The 25,616-nt window shown below is 41.1% G+C and overlaps 1 protein-coding gene across 1 annotated transcript in view; it reads left to right on the top strand.

Moving 5' to 3' along the window:
* Nucleotides 1-25,616, top strand: part of LOC124784355 (protein spinster) — a 314,286-nt gene that overhangs the window by 276,323 nt on the left and 12,347 nt on the right. Inside the window, exons 2-6 of the mRNA XM_047254094.1 lie at nucleotides 15,138-15,334; nucleotides 15,630-15,781; nucleotides 16,071-16,274; nucleotides 19,968-20,102; nucleotides 23,817-24,078. Coding sequence (XP_047110050.1) covers nucleotides 15,138-15,334; nucleotides 15,630-15,781; nucleotides 16,071-16,274; nucleotides 19,968-20,102; nucleotides 23,817-24,078 — 950 coding nt within the window. The remainder of the gene's footprint in view (nucleotides 1-15,137; nucleotides 15,335-15,629; nucleotides 15,782-16,070; nucleotides 16,275-19,967; nucleotides 20,103-23,816; nucleotides 24,079-25,616) is intronic.

Genomic DNA, 25,616 nt, shown 5'->3' with positions numbered 1-25,616 from the left:
GTGGTGGCGCAGTGGTTCGACACTGGACTCGCATTCGGGAGGACGACGGTTCAATCCCACGTCCGGCCATCCTGATTTAGGTTTTCCGTGATTTCTCTAAATCACTCCAGGCAAATGCCGGGATGGTTCCTCTGAAAGGGCACGGCCGACTTCCTTCCCCATCCTTCCCTAATCCGATGAGACCGATGACCACGCTGTCTGGTCTCCTTCCCCAAAACCAACCAACCAAATCTGGAAAAAGTCTTGTCACCATCAATCTTAGGACCTGTTCCAGATTAAGACGATGTCGCTTTAAGGTTTCAATACTGCAAAGGGCAGAGGTGGTCTGCTCACATAAGTGGTAGGGATAGGCATCAAGTATTGCAATGCCTTTTTGGAAGACTCGTCATACTCTCAGCACACATGCAACCAAAAGCTACAGAGTTCATTTTCTTTGAAAACGTTTTCCCATGAAGGGGAAAAACGTGATCAACGCCATTCGTTGAGGCTGGAGGTGTGTGTGGTGACGTCGTACTTAAATCCAACTCGAGTTAAATCGACAAACAAAATTAAGTGTTCAAGCGTGTGTGAAATCTTATGGGACTTAACTGCTGAGGTCATCAGTCCCTGAGCTTACACACTATTAACCTAAATTATCCTAAGGACAAACACACACACCCATGCCCGAGGGAGGACTCGAACCTCCGCCGGGAGTCCGGGACCAGCCGCACAGTTCATGACTGCAGCGCCTGAGACCGCTCGGCCAAACCCGCGCAGCACAAAGAAAATGCGCTTGATAAAGCTTATTACTGCATCTAGCTTCGAAAACACCGTGGGTCAAAACCGTACAGTGGGGATATAAATTTGAAAAGGTGAAGACCAGTTTAACCGTGTTTTTCTTATCTAATCACATGATCTTGCTACTGAAGAAAAAAGAACAACATCGAATGTAGTTTCTCTTTGTTGATTAACAATACAGCTAGTCCCAAGTTTTATTGTTTTTTATTTTTAATAGATGATTCATGGAAAATGAAAGAAGCAGAAAATTTTTGCTTCAACTATATTGTTATTTCGGAATTGTTCTTACCTTTGCTGGAAAGGAAGCAGTTAAGAACCAATGTTGTGTGTGTATCTCATTTTGATATTTTTAATCTTTTCACAAACTTATTAAATCAGAGCAGCATTCGTATTTAACCGTTGCGGTCTATCTGCAAGACAATTTTACATTAACCGGAATGAATTTGAGTCAAGAGTTACTCGCAGTGGTGGATCTAGGAACATATTTTAGGAAGGGTTTCTCATCGTTGTTTCAGAAATCCCAGAATGAGGAATGACTAACATTTACTCCTGGGACTGGTGTTAGTGGTAGGAGCTTCCCGCCACTTGAAGATGAAATCCAGGGAATCCGAGGTGGTCTGCAGTTAACGTACAACTGCTTTCGAAGCAGTGGCGTAAGAGAGAAGGAATTCCTCTCACTTGAAGTAGTCCTATATAACGGTTGATCAGCTTCAGAGCATAAATTTAGAAAAGTAGAAAAACATTTAAATTTAGAAACGTAGTTATTATTTCTAATGGCTTTCGTTTTAGTAACTGAAAAAAATACTTCTTGCATAACAGCTGTGAGTTCCATTTTATTACAACACATTTCAATTTTTAGCAGTCGCGGACCCCTGGGCTAGGTCCCGTGAGACCCCAGGGGGACCGTGGACCCCACTTCGAGAAATCTTGGTGTATTCTCAAGGCATCTTTGTACACAGTACGTTCCTCCATCGCAGACGACTAGAAATCACTAATTACGAAAGGAGATCGTTACTTCACCATTTTCAGTTTATGCCAATTACCCGACTACCCAACTGCTCGCTCGCACTTCATCGTATCACTTACAGCAGGGCACACGACTTCCATCGACTGACCTATGGAGAGTTGCCATACGTAACAATCGGCACGGAAAGCCCAAGTGGATTCCCAATAACGTTTTAATTACTAATCCTCGTTAGCGCTTTTATTTCCGAAATTACGAAGCTCATTCAAAAAATTGATGATTTAATGCACATTACTTCTGCATCTTCTCGCAGTAGTCTCTTAATAGTTATGTGTACGTTGGAGTACCCTCCTCTGGCGGTCTGCCTCCAGGGGAAAAGTGTTCAGGAAGAGTTTCCTTCGCTTCAAAAATGTTCAAATGTGTGTGAAATCTTGTGGGACTTAACTGCTAAGGTCATCAGTCCCTAAGCTTACACACTACATAACCTAAATTATCCTAAGGACAAACACACACACCCATGCCCGACGGAGGACTCGAACATCCGCCGGGACCTCCTTTGCTTCAAGGGACTTAGATACCTGCCCACACATGATCGCTTTTGCTTTTGGGTAGAGTGGGGATTGCGAAGTCATGTTTCGAGAGATCTTCTCAAGTCTCAGTTTCAAGTTCAGGGGGAATAACAAGTAGGCTGACGTCTGAATGGGAATTTAGTTTGAGGAGGGAGGCGTGCTAGGGCTGTCCGTGCAGTTGGGTAAAGGCACTGTGCCAGGGTGGCGTAGTGGTGGGCGCATTTGCGTAGTGGGCGGGATGCTCAAGTTTAAGTCCCTGCCCTGGCACGAAATTTCATTTACCGCTTCAGTCTGTATATGGTCGTGAAGTGTCTGGATTTGGGACTCTTCAAGAAATGTCTGTTTTGCAACAAGATAAGGTGCGACGTCCGCTCCCCCCCCCCCTCCCCCCCCCCCCCACCACCCTCTCTCTCTCTCTCTCTCTCTCTCTCTCTCTCTCTCTCTCTCTCTCTCTCTCTCTCTCTCTCTCGCTGGTCGTGAGGTCAGCCATTGATTGCTTCTTGTGGATACTGCGATTTGACTTAGGAAAGAATACTAAGAAGTGTCAATACGTGTTTTTGTGTTGCCTTCTTTAGTATGAGTTTACGCACAAAGCGAAGTGTTGTGTACAACCTTGTACACAATGATAAGGTGCAGCAACTGTTCTCATAGGAAAGCTGAACAGGAGCAGAAATGATTTGTGAACAAGCAACACAGCAAACAGTAGTTTTATTTTACGTGTAATTTTCCAAGAGGAGAAAGACTCGATACAAGGTGTGTTTCTACACAGAGTCCGGCTATTACAACAGCAACAACGACGGTGGCGGAGCTGCGACTAGACGGCGTTTGCACGGCGTCCCATAACGTAGTGGCTCCGAGTGCGAGTGGGGTGAGTTGCCGCCTCTGGCCATCCTGTATCGTGGCCGCTGAGGGTCCTCGTGGTACGGACCCGCTGGAGCCCTGGCCCCGCGGGCGTGCTACTGGATCCCGCACGGCGGCTATCGGCGTCCAACAGAAACTTGCGATTCCGTTGCCAAACTGTGGTACACCAGGAGAGTGGCACTGATACCTGATACCACACAGAGGATAAGCGCATCTCTCTATACCTATTCTTTGCCTGTTGTTGGGCGAGCATCATAGGTGGCAGCCAAGACGGATAGCGTTATCTGCGGCCCGACACGAATCGCCGTGGTGACGTCCCGTATCAACTACCACTGCCGCGTCGTGTATCTGGAGCGCTAACGGCCATCTCTTGTCAGATTTCCGAGGACTGGTCTACTACAGTGTAGTCCAATGAGTAACTTAAGCGACCTTGTTCTTTGTTCTGTGGACATTGAATGCACTCCGCTCTGTTGCTGGGGCCTTGATCACTATTTCTCTCAGGATATTTCCACTCGTGTATGAGGACGGTAAATATAGGGAGTAGAACAGTTCCCAGAAGCCGAAAACCGTTACTCAAGATATCGACTGACGCTCTAATCTGGCTGGAAAGTGGAACTCGGGTGATATAGTACAAATTCACTGCTCAGCCCTTTGGAGCAGTCAAAGAGCAGGTCCTTAGACTGTTTTTAGTAGTTGCATAATCTTGCAAGTTGGCTGGAGTGCAACTATCGCTTGTGTGTGTTCTAAGCTTGACAATAAAACAGAACTCGCTCTTGATACCAATATGAAGAAATTAAGCAGTTCACTGTGAGAGAGGTGAGATCGTGAAACACGATGTCTTTGCGTAGACCACCGTCCACTAGTGTACTTGGGTGACTTGCGAACTCATCGCAATCCTCTTATCAGAATCTGCCAGCATCACTCGTCTCGTTACCGACCAGATCCCCGTTACTAACGTATCTCCTACCACTTGCATTTCCACAACTACTTTCAGGTCGGGCGAAGACAGGTATTACTTACAGTAGACGCCTCTACACGTGTGTGTGATTTTAAAGTGTCCTTTCTTCATCTTACCAGTTTATGGAGTACAGAGGATGGGCAAATAACCTGAGCACCTGTACTTATTTGGGAATGGCTTATTAATAAGGGGATGAACTCCCATTTGCCTCCCGCGTCCGGCCATCGTGATTTAGGTTTTCTGTGATTTCCCTAAATCGCTCCAGGCGAATGCCGGGATGTTTCCTTTGAAAGGACACGGCAGACTTTCTTCCCCGTCCCTTCCCTAATCCGATGACCTCGCTGTCTGGTCTCCTCCCCCAAACAACCCAACCCCATTTGCCTGTAACACAACTGTGATTCTTCTTGGAATATTGACATATAATAATTTTATAGTTTCCAGTGGAATGTTATGCCACTGTTCGATCAGAACCTCTTCTAACTCCTGTAGTGACGAGGGAGGCGGAAATCTGCTCTCCAATACCGCCCACAAGGGTTCGATAATGTTCAAGCTCGGGGACTGTTCTGGCCAGGGAAGGCTCTAACGGCTCAGTTGCGTGCTCCTCATACCACGATTGCACTGTCCTGGGTTTGTGAATTGGTGTATTATCGTCCTGAAATATCGCATCACTGTTGGGAACAACATTTGAATCAAGGGGCGCATGTGATCGCTTAAAATGTTCACATAACCGTTGGTTGTAACACGGTCTTTGAGAGTAATGATGGGGCCAGCAGAATACCAGATATGGTTGCCCACACCATCACACTTCCACCTCCGTTGGAATCAAGCAATCAGGATTCTAGGCTTCTTTTGGCGTTATCCAGACGTAAACCCTGCCCGATGTTGGAAAAAACGAAAACGTTGAGTCGTCGGACCATATGACTGAATGCAAGAACGAAGTGTAAACAATCTGCACTGCACCAGCGCGACATGTGCCTCATCTGCGTTTCTGGCCGACAAACACAACCATCCCATTTCTACCGCTGTTCACATTTCTTTGCCTATTCCATGTATGTACGCTTGTAAGTTTAGTGTCGTTCCTAATTTGACCTCGCCACCTATTCTGCTAAACCCGAGTGGCGGAATGTGGCGCGTCTCACCACGAAAGGCGTTGTCCCCCTGTTGCGCGGCAGCCACCACCGACGTTGTTAATCCTGAAAGCCGTGAAGCCTATCGGCGCGGGGGCCAGCTTGTTTGTGTGCTGGGGTAGCAGCAGCGTGTGGACCAGATAAGGGCGAGAGCCATTACGGAGGGGCCGTGGTTAGCGCAGATAAATCACGCCCAATCTGAGGGCGGGCCTCTGAAATACATTACGGGCACCGGAGAGCCATTTGAGTCGTGTAGATACGTCGGGCACTCACGGACAAGGATCAGGTCATACCTGTCTCAACTTCCAGAAGAACGGAGAAGACCGCCTCGGAAGTTGTAACGCGTGAATAAGTTCTTCCTTTGCTTCAAGGAACGACGGCTACAGACGTTCGAGGAGACATTCCGGGAGTTTCGTTCCGTTGTGCCTTCACATAAGACGAGTTTGCGAAATGGCTTTGTAACTGGATTGAACAGAACTCAGGACGTCGCCCTTAGCTAGCAGAACTCATTTCGCTATGAAACAGCTTCCTGCGTACATCATCAAAGTTCTACGAGTATATTGGTGTTTACCTGATAGACAGAGTGGGAGACGCTCCAAGAGGTTATTGACAGGTGGTAGTGTTATTTGCTCTTTTCGTTTGATCACTCATGCGATGTTTCTTCGTCTTAATGTGATTCACAGTATCAGACCTTCCACCATGACCAATAGCAAATTTTGATCTGCACAACGTACATTCTACAGGTTCTCCACTACCAGTGATAAAAGGAAACTCTCTTTTTATATTGCTGTTACAATTACACTTTCGTTTTGGCGTAATGAAATAGTGATAGCACAGTGCAAAACATTAACAGTGTGGTGACGAAAGCCAGAGAGCAAGTATCAGTGGTGTAGAGTACCTCTAGACCGAAAGGACGGATTCAGTGGATCGATTTAGAAGAGAGCCACCTTCGTTGTTATTCGTAACCTATAGTGCGTTTAAAATTACTTGCGAATTTTGACAGTTCGGTACATGTTTGGGGTATGCTGAAAGTTATCACACGCTTTCTAGCGTAAATAATTGCGCAGTTAATAGCAAGTCAAACAACCAGTAGCGTCAAATACTCTAGCCAAGCGGAATCATAAAAAACGGGACATTTGAGCGTCCCCAAAAAAACTTTCGGGACAGCGGGACATTTCGGTAAAAAACGGGACTGTCCCGGGAAAAACGGGACGAATGGACACTCTAGGCTAGACGTAAGCGGCCCATTGTGTGCGGCGCCAGGGCGACTTGAATGAAAGCCCGGAAGAGGCGCAGTCGCCTGTTTGCTATTCATAGCGCTGAATTTTGCGCAGCCTCGGCCTTGGCCGTGACGCCTTTCGGGGACAGATTGTCTCCGCAGCAGGTAAACGTTGTTCAACTGTCGCAAGGGTAGAACAAGAGAACTACTATTACGACGGCGGATTGAAAAAAATTCACGAGAGACATAATTACCCAAAACAAAAGGGCAAAGGATGCACGTACCGACTACAATTCGAGGTGAAATACATTGACACAGCGATACGCACATGTACATATGGCGGCAGTATTTCGTACACAAGGTATAAAAGGGCAATGCTTTGTCGCAGCTGTCATCTGTACTCAGGCGGTTCACGTGAAGAGGTTTCCGGTGTGATTATGGCCGCACGACGGGGACGGACAGACGCTGAACGCATAATGGCAGAGGGAGCTAGACGCTTGAGACATTCCGTTTCGGAAATCGTTAGGGAATTCAGTATTCCGAGACCTACAGTTTCAAGAGTGTGCCGAGAAAACCAAATTTCAGGCATTACCTCCCACGACTGACATCATCACCAAACTACCCTGAGTATACACATTTTTAGAGGCGCCAGCGCCTATAATTTTGACGCTGTGTAGCGTCGTTGGATGACGTTTCCGGACATGGGTTCCTGTTCAAAATGTTGTGTACTCACTCCCCTTTACAAATCCTAGAAGACAGTAACGGGAATTTTGGAACACTGTGTATAACTGTTTTTTGTATCCGTGGTACATTTGTAGGATTTAAAATCCTAACCATCAGATAGACTGTCGTATTTACGTTACAGTGGTCAAACGATGTGTATTGTAAGACTTTTCTTCCCCCCCCCCCCCCCTAAAAAAAGGCTGTTTCTAGAACAATATGGTGAGAAACACATTACAGAGAAATGTTTCGGCGTGGCAACTAGCTCCATAACTTTAAAAAGTGAAATATTAGTACACTGGCACATCTGCCTAATATCGTGTAGGGCCCCCACGAGAACGCAAAAGTGCCGCAAGAATACGTGCCGTGGACTCGACTAATGTCAGAAGTAGTGCCGGAGGGAACTGACACCATGAATCCTGGACGGCTGTCCATAAATCCGTAAGAGTACAAGGGATGGAGATCTCTTCTGAACAGCACGTTGCAAGGCGTCCCAGATATACCCAACAATGTTCATGTCTGGTGACCAGTCGAAGTGTTTAAACTCTGAAGAGTATTCCCGGAGCCACTCTGTAGCAATTCTGGACGTGTGTGGTGTCGCATTGTCCAGCTGGAATTGCCAAAGTCCGCCGGAATGCACATGAATGGATTCAGGTGATCAGTAACCGATCTAAGAGCTGCGCCAGACACTTGTTGTCTTATGTAGGCGTTTCCGACCGCTGCGCCGTATTCTGTGTGTCTACGTATCTCTGTGTTTGAATACGCATGCCTTTACCAGTTTCTTTGGCGCTTTGGTGTATTTTATAATGCAGTTAAATACAAGTATAGTTATTGTTATTAATGAATTAACCATTCGCTGACAGAAGGCAACAGAACAACACTTGGTCGGGAAATTACGGTGCCACAACTTTGGGGCCGCTGAAGGCGGTAGCGGGCTAAAACAGAGAACAGCCGGGAAAAAGTGTTCCGAATGGCGCTGGTTTTCAGGTACCAGTATTTGGGGGACGAGCAGCCGACAGTCCTAACTGTAGCTGGTCTACTGGGGACCCGTAACTTGCAAATTTATGTAGGCCATTAGTTAATAATAAGGTCGGTACAGTTGCGGCCCCCAAAAGTTTGTCGATCACTGTACCACAGTGACGTGGATTATAAAACATGGCAGGCTCCGCAGTTTAGTCACTCGCAAGAGGAGCGCGCCAAATTGGTGCAAACATTGTATTTTGTTTAGTTCCGCGAAAGCCTAACTCATCAAATTCGACTTGCAAGAAAGGAAAAAGAGAAAGAGAGGAAATCGTGCGACGAGGGTGCGACTGGGGTGGGGGTGGGGGGTGACTTGCGGCAGTTCCGGAGCGCCTGCTGGAGCCTGCCGCACGCTCCACATTCCTGGGCCGGCAGTCAGTCGCACAGCGTCAGTCAGACGCGAGCAGGTAGCCGGGTACAGTCGCTGCCCATCACCGGCGGCCGGTGGGCGGTGGGGCGCCACAGCTCTCGCTACCCGCAGCGAGTGTGCTGCGCAGAACTCGAGACTGCTTACTCACATCTACACTGAGGCGACAGCGGTCACGGAATACGTCCCAATACCGTTCTAGACCTCCTCTTTAGCGGGCGTAGTGCAGCAGCGCGACGTGGCGTGGATTCAACCTGTCACTGCAAGTCCCCTCCGGAAATACTGAGCCGTCCTGTCTCTATGTTGTTGTGGCCTTCAGTCCTGAGACTGGTTTGATGCAGCTCACCATGCTACCCTATCCTGTGCAAGCTTCTTCATCTCCCAGTACCTACTGCAGCCTACATCCTTCTGAATCTGCTTAGTGTATTCATCTCTTGGCCTCCCTCTATGATTTTTACCCTCCACGCTGCACTCCAGCACTAAATTGGTGATCCCTTGATGCCTCAGAACATGTCCTACCAACCGATCCCTCCTTCTAGTCAAGTTGTACCACAAACTCCCCTTCTCCCCATTTCTATTCAACACCTCCTCATTAGTTACGTGATCTACCCATCTAATTTTCAGCATTCTTCTGTAGCACCACATTTCCAAAGCTTCTATTCTCTTCTTGTGCAGACTATTTATCGTCCATGTCTCACTTCCATACAAATACTTTCAGAAATGACTTCCTGACACTTAAATCTATACTCGATGTTAACAAATTTCTCTTCTTCAGAGATGCTTTCCTTGCCATTGCCTGTCGACATGTCAATCCTCTCTACTTAGAGCATCATCAAGTTATTTTGCTCCCCAAATAGCAAAACTCATTCACTACTTTAAGCGTCTCATTTCCTAATCTACTACATTCCATTATCCTCGTTTTGCTTTTGTTGACGTTCATCTTATAGCCTCCTTTCAAGACACTGTCCATTCCGTTCAGCTGCTCCTCCAGGTCCTTTGCTTTCTCTGACAGAATTACAATGTCATCGGCGAACCTCAACGTTTTTATTTCTTGTCCATGGATTTTAATACCTACTCCGAATTTTTCTTTTGTTTCCTTCACTGCTTGCTCAATGTACAGATTGAATAACATCGGGGAGAGGTTACAACCCTGTCTCACTCCCTTCCCAACCACTGCTTCCCTTTCATGTCCCTCGACTCTTATAACTGCCATCTGGTTTCTGTACAGGTTGTAAATAGTTTTTCGCTCCCTGTATTTTACCCCTGCCACCTTTAGAATTTGAAAGAGAGTATTCCAGTCAACATTGTCAAAAGCTTTCTCTAAGTCTACAAATGCTAGAAACGTAGGTTTGCCTTTCCTTAATCTATCTTCTAAGATAAGTCGTAGAGTCAGTATTGCCTGTATCTATAGCTGTCCATAATTGCGAATGTGTTGCTGGTGCAGGACCGGAGTTGCCACGAGTTTCCCCAAGTCAAATTTCCTGATTTCCAGAGAGGTTTTTGCATTTTTTCCTGATAAATTTTGTGATCTCACGGGTCAGTAAAGACAAAAAAAAAGTAAGGACTTCTGTATTTCTTTCCTGTGTGAGCAAAAAATCTTAAGTACTAACGTCAACATCTTTTGTAATGAACTATTTTTAGATGAAGAAAGCAAGCAAAATGGTATATGTGTTTCATGAAGACCACTGGTGTTACTTTGTTTCAACAACACGAAACACATTTGGTGACAAAAGTACTCATTTCGAGTCGTAAGACAGGTTCAAAACACCTTCACTGATTTCAGAAAGAACCTCAGCTGTCTTGAAAGAAGTGTGTAAGGCGGGGAAGAGTTGTGTAAACCAACACTGTAGGTGACCACCAATAAAATGTTGACATCTTGGATTGTCGGGTGTTCTGCCGGATATCAGCGTCGTACTTGCACGATATTTCGGTCACATAGCTCGTAACCTTCATCAGGTGCGACCTGAGACTGCTCCTCGAGTGGACCTGGTCCAGTATTTATGCCTATGGCCTTCCCCCTCCACCAACGGCTGCAGGCAGGAAAAAATTGTCAAATGTGGCATTTCTTCCCTTATCCAACTAAAGTTGTACCAACGTATAAATATAATTTTTGCACTTAAAAATTGTGTGTGTATGTGGCACATCGACAAACAGTTTTAAAATAAAGATATAAGTATGCATGCCCCCCTTCATCAGTATTCACTAAATAATCATGTGGGTGTATCATCATCATCGTCATCATCATCTTCTGGCGAAGAATCCGAAGCTGTAGGTTGTGGGAGATTTTCCTCAGATGAAAACTCCAGCAGCTCATCCTCATGAGCCAGTGTCCTCTTCTGTTCTTAGGCGTTTAGCCACAATAAATGTGCATGTTGCAAGCACTTATACAGTATGAATGCGCACCTTACATCGCGTTTCATGGAACTAAGCAGTGGCTGTATGATATTTCTGTACATATTCAGACGCGTCTCAACCTGATCTCCCTCCCCTCCACAGCTGGAAATCTCCAACGTCATCAGGTAGTCCGGTGAAAGTGAGATTTGAGATTGTTGAGCAAACACAATCTAAAAATAAACTTGAAGGTATATGAGATGACTAAAGGGGCTGCAGCAGTGGAGTCTGAATTGACCCGCCCATGGTTCTAAGTGAATCTAAATTTTTCTCTTTGAAGGTCTTATCATAAAAAGTAAAATTAAGTGTGATGGTTAATTAATGTGTTTGATACAAAGTCAGAGAAATTCAACAGTGTAGCCAATAATACAAAATAATGAGCAATGAAAGAATTGAGGAATGGGTCTCTAGTGACCCAGCTGCGGTTCAGTGTTACGGGAAACAGTGTCATCTTTATTAAAAATTGTATTTCACCGCAACCATTGTCGTTGCTGTCAGTTTCGATTGTTACTGCAGTTAGTCACGAACGACGGCGGGCGTCTTTAAGCTTGTTCTGTGCATCTACGTCACGCATTTGCCGACAGTCAGTGAGCGTCCAGCACGATTCTGACCGCTCTCATGTAAATGTGCACAATGCGAGCATTAAACATGATGATAGCGAGTTACGTAGTGCAACTTTATTTCATTGGTGCGAGTGGTCACCGCTCATGGTGGTCATGAGCAACAAATTCTACAGAAATCTGTAAATCGACCTCCGCGAACTGCGATCGTTCGTGAATCGGACTATAATAATAGTGAGGCACAATAAGTTTTTTAATTACAGTACCTACGTACGTACACAAGTTCCATGTCACTCTAAATTCTGTCAAAAACACGAACTGGTCAGCAGACCTAAAGACACATAATTTAAACATTATCCGTACTATCCAAAGTGACAAATGTAAAATACCAGAATGAGATTTTCACTCTGCAGCGGAGTGTGCGCTGATATGAAACTCCGCTGCAGAGTGAAAATCTCATTCTGGAAACATCCCCCAGGCTGTGGCTAAGCCATGTCTCCGCAATATCCTTTCTTTCAGGAGTGCTAGTTCTGCAAGGTTCGCAGGAGAGCTTCTGTAAAGTTTGGAAGGTAGGAGACGAGGTACTGGCAGAAGTAAAGCTGTGAGTACCGGGCGTGAGTCGTGCTTCGGTAGCTCTGTTGGTAGAGCACTTGCCCGCGAAAGGCAAAGGTCCAGAGTTCGAGTCTCGGTTGGGCACACCGTTTTAATCTGCCAGGAAGTTTCAAATGTAAAATAGCTCGCTGCGTGTAACCTCTGACGACTTGAAAATTGTTGTAAACACATCATTGCTAGATGTCTCAACCACAATTTACATTTTTTTCATTCATGTCTCAAATAGCAATCAAACATTTTTGAAAGTCGTCTGACATTTATAGCAGTTAAACTAATGTTTTTATAAATGGAAGACAGCTATAATGAAAAGTAATGAAGTTAATACCTATTTCCTCTCGGAGAGTGATATGATTGGTAACGAGATTGGGGGGGGGAGAGGGGATTGGTAACGAGAGTGGGAGGGAGGGGGGGGGGGGGGAGGGTTGGACTGTAAGTACGGTAGTTAAACACATAACCATATTCTTTAAATTTGGATGAGTTGTATGACGTTATAGTTTCTGAATTAAATGAATGTAGGGACACCACTGACTGAGAGAAGGTGCTTACGTTATCTTTGTGTCATAGGCTACGTTAATGTTCTCTTTGCATCTGCAAATCATTTATGGAAATTAAAAAAAGGAAACTGGGAGTCCCTGTAAATGTCAGATTTGCAACATATTCTACTAGCTGTGAGATTTGAAATTCCTGTCAGTAGTGTGACAAATTAAAAAATCATGTCACATATAGGCCTCCACACTTCGTAACTGTTACCCGTAGAGTCCTGTAGATTTTAAGTAAGCAGAAGCAGATAAACCCCAGTTTTTGTATGAGGACAAGGAAAAGTATCTCCTTATCCACGAAACACAAACCGAATACATGCCATTGACAATACTGTACCACAAGCTCATCAGGACAGACTAAAGAACTATCTTAAAGCAGTTAAACATTCCACAGAGATGAGTTAAAACATCATATTGTGCTGTAAAATAACACTGAGGAATAGAAACAGCAAAATTGGTTACTCGTTTGTTCACTTTCAAGGGTGGCAATAATTAATCTAAAATGGTTTTCTGCCCAAATAAATTCCAATTTTTCTCCATTTTTTTCTGAAGATGCAAATGTTTTAGCCTGCCTGCATGTTGCACTACATACTTAAAGACAATGACATAGGCTGCTTCAGGTTTTTGTCGTACTATGACAACACCTTGTTTCGTAAAACCCATATGATGCTTCTTAATAAAGTTCACATAACTGTTAATTACTGTGTCCTAGTAAGCCTACTTATGTTGTTATAAGGAATCGTGGTACCAAATATCAATATGGCATTGAGAAAGTTTACACCTGGATCACTGTACTGTATACAGGTGAAACATAGATCATAGGATATCTGGAGAACAAGAAGTAGTTGTTGGCATTTGAAATGTCATTCTGAAGGAATATGTTCGTGATTAAGCAGAGGAAAAAGGTAAAAAATGGGGAAAGATCAACTGAAGATAGAAATTGATGACTAACATCATCAGACTACTGGGAAGATAAATGTTGTTATTTTTCAATCATTGTTTGTGAAAATGAGTAATCTTAATGGTGTTCATTCAGAGAATGTGTGGAAGAATTCCAGGTCCACCATAAATTTCTCATGAGCCAGAAATTTAAGCTATACCATTGAATATCCTAGAACTGTTGTAATAAAGTATGAAAAGTGGTTACAATACTTACCCTCAGAGGGGAAAACGTATAGTACTGTCAATACACCCACGTGAAACTAAAATTGATGGACTGCCTAATTTCCAGAACTAATATTTAAGTCCCTGGGGAGCAGGGGGTCGGGGAGGGTTAAAGTAAAGGACAGGTGACTCAAATCCCAGAATGATAGGGGGCCCAGCTTGTCCTCACTATAGGTGTGGGGCTTCTGTGACCTCCTTCAATCTACCCCTCTCTGCTCCGTGGGTAAGGAACTATTAGTTCTGAAACCAAGGAAGTCTCTCATTTTTGCTTTTATATCTGTGTTTTGGCGGTATTGCTTGTTCTACCTGGTGAAGGCAAATACTGGTCAGCAGTTCTGTTTCATTATTGATTAATTTTCTCAATTAAATTTGCCTTAGGTACATAAATGGTACCATTACTGTTTCCATGAACAAAATCTACTGTTTCCATTAATAAAATCGGATACACAGCTTTTTAGTTTGTTTCATTGGAGACTGTATAGTTTTAAGTGAGATGCATCTGGTTCATATAGATAGTAAATAAGAGCAGGATTAGAACCCTGTAACCAACATTTTGGAGGTGTCAGCTATTTAGTCTGAATCCTTATTATCTATATCAAGAGGATTCAGTGAGTGGAACTGTTGTTCCTTTCACAACACTTCCCAAATCAGATGTAGATCTATCCATGATGCGTGCACTGCCAGCAGACCATCAGGTTGTAAAATGCTGTGCAGAGGAAAAGAAATGTCAGTAGCTAAAGTGGGAAAATAGAGGACATATTTGTATAAATTCTTCAGAAAAAATGTTGCTTTATTGGAAATTCCAATAATGTGATGAGGGTCATGGTTCTCACTTCATGATGATTATAACAAGAATTAAAGAAACGTGGAAGAATTCAATGCATACAAATTTCTTCATTCTGTATATAAAATACTTTGAGAAAGATTTAATTAAATTTACCATCTGTTAGCAGGTGATATAAGGTACAAAAATGTAGGCCCAGAGACCAGTTATTTGTGCCAGCCATTGTGGCAGAGCGGTTCTAGGCGCTGCTGCTTCGGTCACAGGTTCGAATCCCGCTTTGGGCACGGATGTATTTGATGTCCTTAGGTTCGTTGGGTTTAAGTAGTTCTAAGTCTCCGATGTTCAGTCCCATAGTGCTCAGAGCAACAAGTTATTTGTAAAATCAGAATCCACAAACACAGTTGAACATATGTTTATATTAATAAGATTTTATGTGAAATTGTTTCAGTGATTAAAAGTATGTGAAAAACTGTAATCTAGAACTGTTCTTCTTTCTACTTTACAGGTATCTTACAACAGATTCAAACACACTACAACATTGGTGATGACAAAGGTGGCCTATTGCAGACTGCCTTTGTTCTCAGTTACATGGTGTTTGCACCAGTCTTCGGCTACCTCGGTGACAGATACAATCGCAAACTACTGATGGCACTGGGTGTTCTTCTGTGGAGTGGCACCACTCTTGCTGGTTCCTTTGTAAATGTAAGAAAGTTTGCACTATTATTTTTGTGAAATACATTTCTAGCAATGTCTCGCACCCTTGTCACAGTGGACATTAGTAGTTGTGTTTAAATTTGAACATTAATTGTTTTTTTGCAGACTAGAAAAAATACCCGATGCTACTTTAAGCATTATATATTCTGTTGTATTCAGAGTTTCATTCCTATTAATGATGTGAACACAATGAAGAGGTTTTGTTAGACATTCTTCTTCTTAAAATAGCTTGGTGTGACTGATAGTGTCTGTTTTCATCTGTGAACTGCTTTTCCACTTTCAGAGTTACCATATGTTCCTGACATTCCGTGCCCTTGTTGGGATTGGAGAAGCAAGTTACTCAACTATAGCTCCAACTATTATTAGTGATCTCTTTGTTAAGGACACTAGATCAAAAATGCTAGCTCTATTTTATTTTGCAATCCCAGTTGGCAGGTGAGAATATATAGTTTTATTTCTATAACAGTAAAAAATCTGAATGGGATATGGACATTTGAAATACGCTAGTCGACATCTCATTTTAAAAATACAATTAACTAGTATGTAACTACAGTTTCATTATTTGTGAGCAAAAGACTCATTATGTATGTAGGCATATTTGTTTTATTTCTAAGAATCTGAAGTTGAATGTAAATAGCTGTGGTTAATCTGTACTAACAGTGGAAAGAAATGTAGGAATTATGTTTCAGCACACACAATATTTATGAAAGTTTGTTTCTTCCAGTGGCCTGGGCTACATCATTGGCTCAGAGACTGCACGTGCCACTGGTGTGTGGCAGTGGGGTTTGAGAGTAACCCCTATAATGGGTGCTATTGCTGTAATTCTCATCCTCTTGGCAATGGAAGATCCAATGAGAGGCGAGAGTGAAGGGAGATCGGATATCGGACGAACTTCTTGGCTACAAGATATTCGTGCTCTTGGCAATAAGTAAGCATGAGCTGCAGCATGTCATTACACTAGCCAATTACTTCATTCTGAACATTTTGATTTCAATTATAACCAGCCACACATTAAAAATTATACAATACTGATACACTTAAGATGTGTATGTATGTTCAGTTAATATTTCATGTTGTCATGTTTATGTGGCTAAAACTGTTTTGCCAACTAGAGGACAGTTGGGGACAGTAGAACCATATTGATCCAAGTGACTTTTTTTTTATTAGAGCTTTTTGCATGGATGCATTCTGTAAGAACATCTCAATCTCTAACTTTAGAATTGATGCTGCTTTGAAAAATTTCTCATAGCGATCCATGTGAGAAACCAAACTTGGATCATTATGGCTACAAGTTATGGCTCCAATTTAGTGCAAAAGCTGAAGTGGTCCAGTGCAAAATATTATAGTGTAAAGTCAAAATAGGTGCTTAGTTTTTGTAACAATGATTGTCTACATATTTCATACAAATGACTGTGGAATAATTTTTGAAGTGGTAACAAAAGAAGTTTTTTTCAAAGTCAACTGTCTAATGTCTCTTATTTTTCCAGTTTTGACAGTGTTTATATTCTCTTTGGTTTTGACAATTCTTTTTGCGCACTGTGTACTCTTTGCTGTGCGTAAGTGGAACAGGTTGCATTTCTTACAGTTTCTGGTCAACAAATTGTTCTGTCTTGAAGATAATATCATGCTTTACCTTGTGAGTGGGCATACGTACTTACTGAATGACACAGAGTTTTCTTTCATAAGTCGAGAACAAAAGAAGAGGACAGACACCTTCACACCTCAGTCATGTATGGACCTCCTGCATGACTACTGGAAGCATAAACCTTTCATAGTTAGACACTCAACTGACAAGTTTCTGGATTTTGAAAATCTATCAGATCAGTACAAAGACTACTACCAAACTGTTTCGGGTGAGGGTGCAAAGAAATCTGAAATGTGAAAAATTAAATTTTTAAATGGCTCAAGCCTTATGCAATACAATGATGACACTACAGAAAAGTAATGAAACACATTTCCAGGAATTTCTGTTAAGCCTCCGGAATTACGTATCTTCGCAGGCTATGGCAGCAAAGCCACTACCATATTAAAAAAATGAAAGACATAAAAAAATTCTTAATTTGTTCCACAAGTTTATCATCCATTCTACCTATCAGTTCTACATGTACACAGAAGAGGAAGGGATGATTAGGCCCATAATGATGAAAACATGCTACTCTCTGGATTTAGAAAAGATTAAATTTGGTTACCTCCCTTAGACCCTCAGTGTCTCGATGTGATGATGCAACTGTAATTTGTTTGTTTGTGCCAAAGTGATCCAAGTGATTTGTTTAATGCAGAAACAAAACTTCTTGAATCTTCCAATAACAAATTACAATAACAGTTTTTTGTCAAATTTATTTCATTAAAGACTAAACCACAAAAAAGACCTATTTTGTTAAAACAAATAGAAACATGTTTCCCTAGTTTTCTCAAAGTGATGAAAATGCGGCATGTATCAGAATGGTTCTACTGTCACCAGTTTAGATTTTTTATTTAATCGTAACAAACTTTCAGCCACTCTATAGGTTTACTGACATGTAAATTGTTTATTTTGAAGATTGAGTGTATCTGCCTCAGTATAAGGTGATATCGGCTTAGGTTTAAAAAAAAAAAAATCTGTAGGCATCAATCTAAAACACAGAATAAGGTCAGAATTAAATTTATGTAGATAATTTGGCTATGCTCACTGAAGGCACAAATGTTGTTGTTGATATGGTCTTCAGTCCAGAGACCGGTTTGATGCAGCTCTCCATGCTACTCTATCCTGTGCAAGCTTCTTCATCTTCCAGTACCTTCTGAATCTGCTTAGTGTATTCATCTCTTGATCTCCCTCTATGATTTTTACCCTCCATGTTGCCCTCCAGTACTAAATTGGTGATCCCTTGATGCCTCAGAACATGCCCTACCAACCGATCCCTTCTTATAGTCAAGTTGTGCCACAAGCTCCTCTTCTCCCCAATTCTATTCAATACCTTCTCATTAGTTATGTGATCTACCCATCTAATCTTCAGCATTCTTCTATAGCAGTACATTTCGAAAGCTTCTATTCTCTTCTTGTCTAAACTATTTATCGTCCACGTTTCACTTCCATACATGGCTACACTCCATACAAATACTTTAAGAAACGACTTCCTGACATTTAAATCTATACTCGATGTTAACAAATTTTTCTTCTTCAGAAACGCTTTCCTTGCCATTGGCAGTCTACATTTTATATCCTCTCTACTTCGACCATCATCAGTTATTTTGCTCACCAAATAGCAAAACTCCTTTACTACTTTAAGTGTCTCATTTTTTAATCTAATTCACTCAGCATCACCCGACTTAATTTGACTACATTCAATTATCCTCGTTTTGCTTTTGTTGATGTTCATCTTGTAACCTCCTTTCAAGGCACTGTCCATTCCGTTCAACTGGTCTTCCAAGTCCTTTGCTGTCTCTGACAGAATAACAATGTCATTGGCGAACCTTAAATATATAATCTATCTGATACCTTCTAGTATCTCCAGGCCTCTTCCATGTATATAACCTTCTTTCATGATTCTTGAACCAAGTGTTAGCTATGATTAAGTTATGCTCTGTGCAAAATTCTACCAGACGGCTTCCTCTTTCATTTCTTTCCCCCCAATCCATATTCACCTACTATGTTTCCTTCTCTTCCTTTTCATACTGTCGAATTCCAGTCACCCATGACTATTAAATTTTCATCTCCCTTCACTATCAGAATAATTTCTTTTATCTCATCATACATTTCATCAATCTCTTCGTCATCTGTGGAGCTAGTCGGCATATAAACTTGTACTACTGTGGTAGGTGTGGGCTTCGTATCTATCTTGGCACAATAATGCATTCACTATGCTGTTTGTAGTAGCGTACCTGCATTCCTATTTTTTTATTCGTTATTAAGCGTACTCCTGCATTACCCCTATTTGATTTTGTGTGTATAACCCTGTATTCACCTGACCAGAAGTCTTGTTTCTCCATCCACTGAACTTCACTAATTCCCACTATATCCAACTTTAACCTATCCATTTCCCTTTTTAAATTTTCTAACATACCTGCCCGATTAGGTATCTGACATTCCACACTCCAATCCGTAGAACGCCAGTTTTCTTTCTCCTGATAACAACGTCCTCCTGAGTAGTCCCCGCCTGGAGATCCAAATGGGGGACTATTTTTACCTCTGGAATATTTTACCCAAGAGGACGCCTCTATTGTGGTACGGCTATCTGTATTGCTGAGGCATGCAAGCCTCCCCACAAACAGCAAGGTCCATGGCTCATGCGGCAAGAGGGGGAGGGCACAAATAGCAAATGTAAACTGTGGATCTCATTTTTGGGAGGGAAGGTTAAATTGTAGAAGAAAGGAAATGAGAAAATGGAGGTGGAAAGTTGAGAAATTTACAAGAACAGTAAAAAAATAAACTTAGTGAACATTTTCTCAGGGACATGTAAAAGGTGGAAGTAAATATTTGAGAGAGAGAGAGAGAGAGAGAGAGAGAGAGAGAGAGAGAGAGAGAGAGAGAGAGAGAGAGTAGCTTATGGTTAAATTTGGTTAGCCTTTCCATCATTACTTGTACAATAATCTTAAGACATTTTTAGCTCCTGATCTTACATTTGATTTTGTTTGTATCTTTCAGTGCCAGTTTCATGCTGTCAACCCTCGGCTTCACTTGTGTTGCATTTGTTGCTGGTGCCCTGGCGTGGTGGGGTCCAATGTTTATTCACTATGGACTTGTTCTACAACCTGGCCATGAAAATGCAACTCTCAATGAGTACGTAGTATCATTTTCAGCAAAGATGTTCCCATATTTGCAAAAATTAGGTTATTATATTATCTAAAACTATGGGGCCAGTGCTGTGTTTGAGTAATAATATGGATGCAAGATTCAAATTTCTGGCTTAGAATAATTGCTTTGTGAAACTCCATGTTTTGAGCAATAAGATATGTGGGACACTATCTTATAAACTGATTAATCTGTGTGTACATTTCAGCAGCAGTGGCTATACATGTCAAAAACAAACTGGTTTGCTAATAAGTTGTGATCACTGTTATCTGGTGTTTTCTTGTTTTAAAATATATGTTGAAATGAGGGAAATGACTTACACTACACCATTCTTGATTTGTTGTTTGCTGATGAGTTTACGTACAAGTTTGTGTGGCTGAGATCGTTGCTTATAACCAGTGCACTCTAAACGTCCAATGACTCTCCTTACTTATGTTGGAATATGGACTGTATCCTGTGTACCCTAGGCTACATTTGGCGTATTCATACACAGTGTCACACAGAAAGGTCATGTTTTTGAATGAGTCTCACCCAAAAATATGTTTGAGTGGTAGCAGCAAATGTACTCAGAGTTGTGTAAGACAAATTATGAGTGTGATGCTGTTGGATCAATTTCATATTTTATGTGTGACCTCATTATCTAAAAACTGCAATCAAGAGCTGATTAACCCAATATGAAATTACAGAAGTCATCGATCCTTAAATATATTTTAAGAAGAGTATAAAAAAATATTTTGAGTAATTGAACATATATCTTTGTGTTGCTTTATTTATTTTTTATCTATAATAGATATCATTTTCTCTAGATAGATATTGTTAACTGTGAGCCATGTGAACAGTGAGGAGAGCAGGCTGCTGCTGACTGAAATGAAATCTCATATGAGTGCAGTGCCTGTTCCCACATACTAGACATGACATAGAAGTAATATGGGAAAGGAGAAGTTGTTACATATATTAAGATAGAACACAACTTCTGGAACATTGAGACAAGTAGATTCTTTTCGTGATCAGCACATAGATGTGGTGCTTGTGAATTGATGCTGAAAAGTATTTCACTTTTAATTATAACTGTATATAGATCCCCACTGGGAAATTTTGAACTGTTTATGAGGAATCTGGGTTCATTGCCGTACCATGTCAGACAGCAGCAAGAGTTAATAGTCTGTGGTGACTTCTATCCACATTTTATAAAAGATTCTCATAGAGAAAATGATCTGGAAACCTTACTTGGATCCTATGGTTTGATTTCAGTGATTAACTTTTTAGTGTGGTTGGAGGAAGACAGTAGGACCCTGATAATGTTTTCTTTTGTGAAACTTAACTGGTAACAATCTCTGATCACGATGCACAGTTACTCAGTATAAATAACACAGTGCCTTACAGTATGGATATTTCTCAGTGGAAATCAGTTACAAGAATTAATGACTCCAGGACAAGTGTTTTTAAGAACACTTGATGACGGGGATGAAATGTCTAATGAACCAAATGTTAACATTAAATTTAAGCTATTCCGTTATAAATTCATCTCATTATTTGAAAATACCTTTCTGCATAAGGAAATCAGAAAGGACACTAAACAGCCATATATATATAACATGGATCACCAGAGGGATTAAGGTATCTTGTGAAAGGAAAAGGGAAATGTATCTTTCAGGAAGAACAAGTAGGTATCCTGCAGTAGCTCACTACAGAAACTACTCAAAATCGCTAAGAAATGTTATAAAAAATCAAGGAACATGAACATAATGTCAGAAATCAGTAATTCTGATAACAGATTTAGGCTATATGGAATGTAGTGAAATGAGAGACAGGACAACCAGCCACAAAACAGGATAACATCAACATTGAACTGAATGGAAGAGTTACAAATGATGTATCACAGACAGCAAGTGTATTTAATGGTCTTTCTTAAATATAGTGGAAAGCATAGGGACAAGCACTGAAAGAGAAAAATCACAGCTATATGTTGAAAAACAGGCTCTCATAAAATTCAATCATATGAATGTATCACCAACTCCTCCTTTTGAAATTAACAAAATTATACATTCTCTGAAAAGTAAAAGCTCGTCTGGTTTTGATGGTATTTCCAATTGAGTACTAAAGCTTTGTTCCCATATAAGAGAAATGTCAATAACTACCAGCATGTTTCACTGATGACATCATTTTCCAAAATTTTTGACAAGTTGGTGTATTCTAGAATAGTATCTGACCTTAGCAAATCACAGTTTGGGTTTCAGAATGGTTGCTCTGCCAAGAATGCCATTTACATACTCACTCACCAGATTTTACGAGCATTAAATAATAAAATAGCGCTGGTTCGTATCTTCTGTGACCTTTCGAAGCCATTTGACTGTTATCAGTTTAAAAACGCAACATATTCAGTTCTGAACATCTAGGGGCACTACAGCAGTGATAAGTGTAACATATGATGGAGAAATAATAAATAGGGCAGAAACTTCAAAATTCTTAGGTGCCCATATTGATGAGAATTTAAATTAGAAAAAGCACATTTTGGAATGCCTAAAACAACTTAGTTCAGCCACATTTGCATTTAGAATCATTGCAAATCTTGGGGAGATACAAATCAGTAAGGTGACATGTTTTTAATATTTTCATTCAATAACTTCGTAAGGAATAATGAATGTCCTGGGGTACCTCATCTTTAAGAAAGAAAGTCTTCTTTGCACTAAAACATTCTGTAAGAATAATACATGGTGCTCACTCACAATCATCTCCTTGACATCTGCTTAAGGAGGTGAGCATTCTGACTACTGCTTCAAAGTATATTTAATCTTTCAGGAAGTTTAATGTAAATAATCCACTGCACAACAGTGTACATAATTACAATATCAAAAGGAAATGTGACATTTGTTGCTCCACATTAGGGTTGTCTTTAGCACAAAAAGGGGTCGTTGCAACAATAATTTTTGATCACTTTCCCAGTGATGTAAAATTTCTGACAGACAGCAAAGTAAAATTAGAAAAAAATCCTGAGGAAGTTTCTCCTTGACAGCTCCTATTCTATAGAATAATTTCTACAACTTTAATGTGTAAAAGGTGCTGTGTAGGCCTTACTAACTCACAATATCTGTATATATTTTTTCTCTTTGGGGGGAAAAAAGAAGAAAAGAACTGTAGAAATATTCAGAATGTAACCATATGTCCAAATTAATTTGTGATGTAAAAGTAAAATGACTCATTCCACATTGTTCAAAGTGATCAATGGGACATAAAACTAAGGCAGATTCCAGTTCTTGCTGTTTTAAAATTTGAATACTTACTCTTTCTCCTTTTCTATTAGACACGCGAATGTCACATATTGTGTCATAACATGTACCAGACTGACCTTTATCCAAACAAGTGACTCTTCTGCTGTAAGTTGTAGTACATTGTTTCATTTGACTGTGAAAACAGTGTGACGACAGTAGTTGAAGCGTGGTGACTGTAGTTGTTATCGTGTTCTGAGCAGTGCTGATATATGGACAGGTCTATCTTCAGTATTTTGTATTGTGAGTTTTCACTGTTTTGAATTCTAGAAGTTTAGGTCTATCAGTTTTACAGTTGACATACTTACTTTCAACACTATAAACCTTGGTGCATCATAGGTGGTATTAAACTTTAATAAGATTAGAACTGAAGTCCCATGTATTGTGGTAAGTTTACTTTTTGACAATAATGTTTCCTTTTTTTCTTTTATTCCAGTGTTTCTTATAAGTTTGGAATCGTGGCCATGTTTTCTGGATTGGTTGGTGTTCCTCTGGGTTCCTGCTTGGCTCAATTTTTGAGACCTAGATACCCTCGTGTGGATCCTATGATATGTGCCATAGGGTTAATTATTAGTGCCCCACTACTGTTCATCGCATCACTCCTAGCTGAAAGTAGCATCTCTGTATGTTACATATTTATATTTTTTGGAGAAGTATTCTTGAACCTCAACTGGTCTGTAGTGGCTGACATGTTGTTGGTAAGTTTTATAGTTTAATATGTTATGTTCTTATTTGTGTCAGTGTCTCATACGTTGTCTGGTGGGCTAGTAATGATATCTGGGCTATTTGGTGTGCTGCTTGGTTCATTTCTCTCAACTAAATGCAAGAAACATTTATCATCTGCAGACTTTAGAATTTGTGAAATTTCTTATTGAGCAGTGCATGTTTTTGTTCTCCATTAACATCAGACATTGCTATGTATTTATTATTCTTTGTGAAATTTGTGTGAACTTAAATTATTGTGGTATGTTCTGGTGAAAATTGGAAACTTTTGTAACATATAGTCTGCTTATATGGTGTAATTATGTTTATAGATATATTGCAACATGAAAGAGTGAGGTGAAAAGTTCTTTGCCTGGTTTCATTTTTAAGATCATAAGTGAAATTACATTCTGATGTAGTAGATCAACACAAAATAGTACAGTGTCTGGCAGTTCCTGGTTAGTAGATATGACCCCAGAAGTCATATTCTGTAAAATCTGGAAAGTATCCATCTTAGGCTGCCATACATAAACTCATCGTCAGACTGAAAAAGTTTTCCATCCACCAATTTTTTGTGTGTGTGGGAATTAGGAGAATGTTGGAGGAACAGTCTGATGTATGGGCTGACCATTCCAGTAGTTCATACACTGTCAATTATCCCCAAGTTTTCTCTTTGCCAAAGCCATTTTATAGGCACGTGCATTGTTCTCATGAAATACCAGCCCTCTGCTCACACTTAGTTTTTCATCCAGCTGGCCGAAATAAATTTTGAAGTGAAACTTCCTGGCAGATTACAACTATGCGCCTCGAATTGGGAACCTTTGCTCTTCACAAGCAAATGCTCTGCTGACAGCTGTCTAGCCGTGACTCACGACCTGCCCTCGCAGTTCTACTTCCACTAGCACCTGTCCTACTTTCCAAGAAAGGCAAACGCTCCCAATTAGAGCCCCAGTCTGCCAATAAGTTTCAGATCGTGCCAATAAGTTTCAGATCGTGCAAATTCCAATGCAGAGTGAAAATTCATCCCAGAGGCCTGTGAAGTATTAGCCAGTTACTGTATTATGCAAAGTATAAGTACACTCAATAAGAAAAATCCACTGTTTTGAGCTCTGTTTAGCTTGTAATGTGAGGCAGTGGACTTGTGTCCCACCCACAGCAACAGATTGGAGCAGAAATCCAATTTTTTTTCATCTTGTCAAAGCATTTTCGTAGTTAATTCTTCATGTTCTTTCTTCTGCTTGACCTTTTGCTCATTAACTTACAGTAAACTATACCCATATTTTCATTGACAGTTGCAGTTTTTGCATATCCTTCTTGCAGATCATCTTAAAGAGAAAAATGGATTGTTTGGATTTAACTGATCCTGATCTGAAGCATTTTTTTCATTTTGCTACAGATAGGGTACACAGTTGTAATTTATGACATGCTGCTCAATGGCACGTGGGCCCCATGTCCATGTTGCGAGGCTAGGAAAGGCCAGTATTTCATAACTTCTGTTTGGAAACCTCATTTGCAATGTTGTAGTCTTCTGACA

This window comes from Schistocerca piceifrons, chromosome 1 (assembly GCF_021461385.2).
Source record: "Schistocerca piceifrons isolate TAMUIC-IGC-003096 chromosome 1, iqSchPice1.1, whole genome shotgun sequence".
NCBI lineage: Eukaryota > Metazoa > Arthropoda > Insecta > Orthoptera > Acrididae > Schistocerca > Schistocerca piceifrons.
This window is presented reverse-complemented; position numbering and strand designations above follow the sequence as displayed.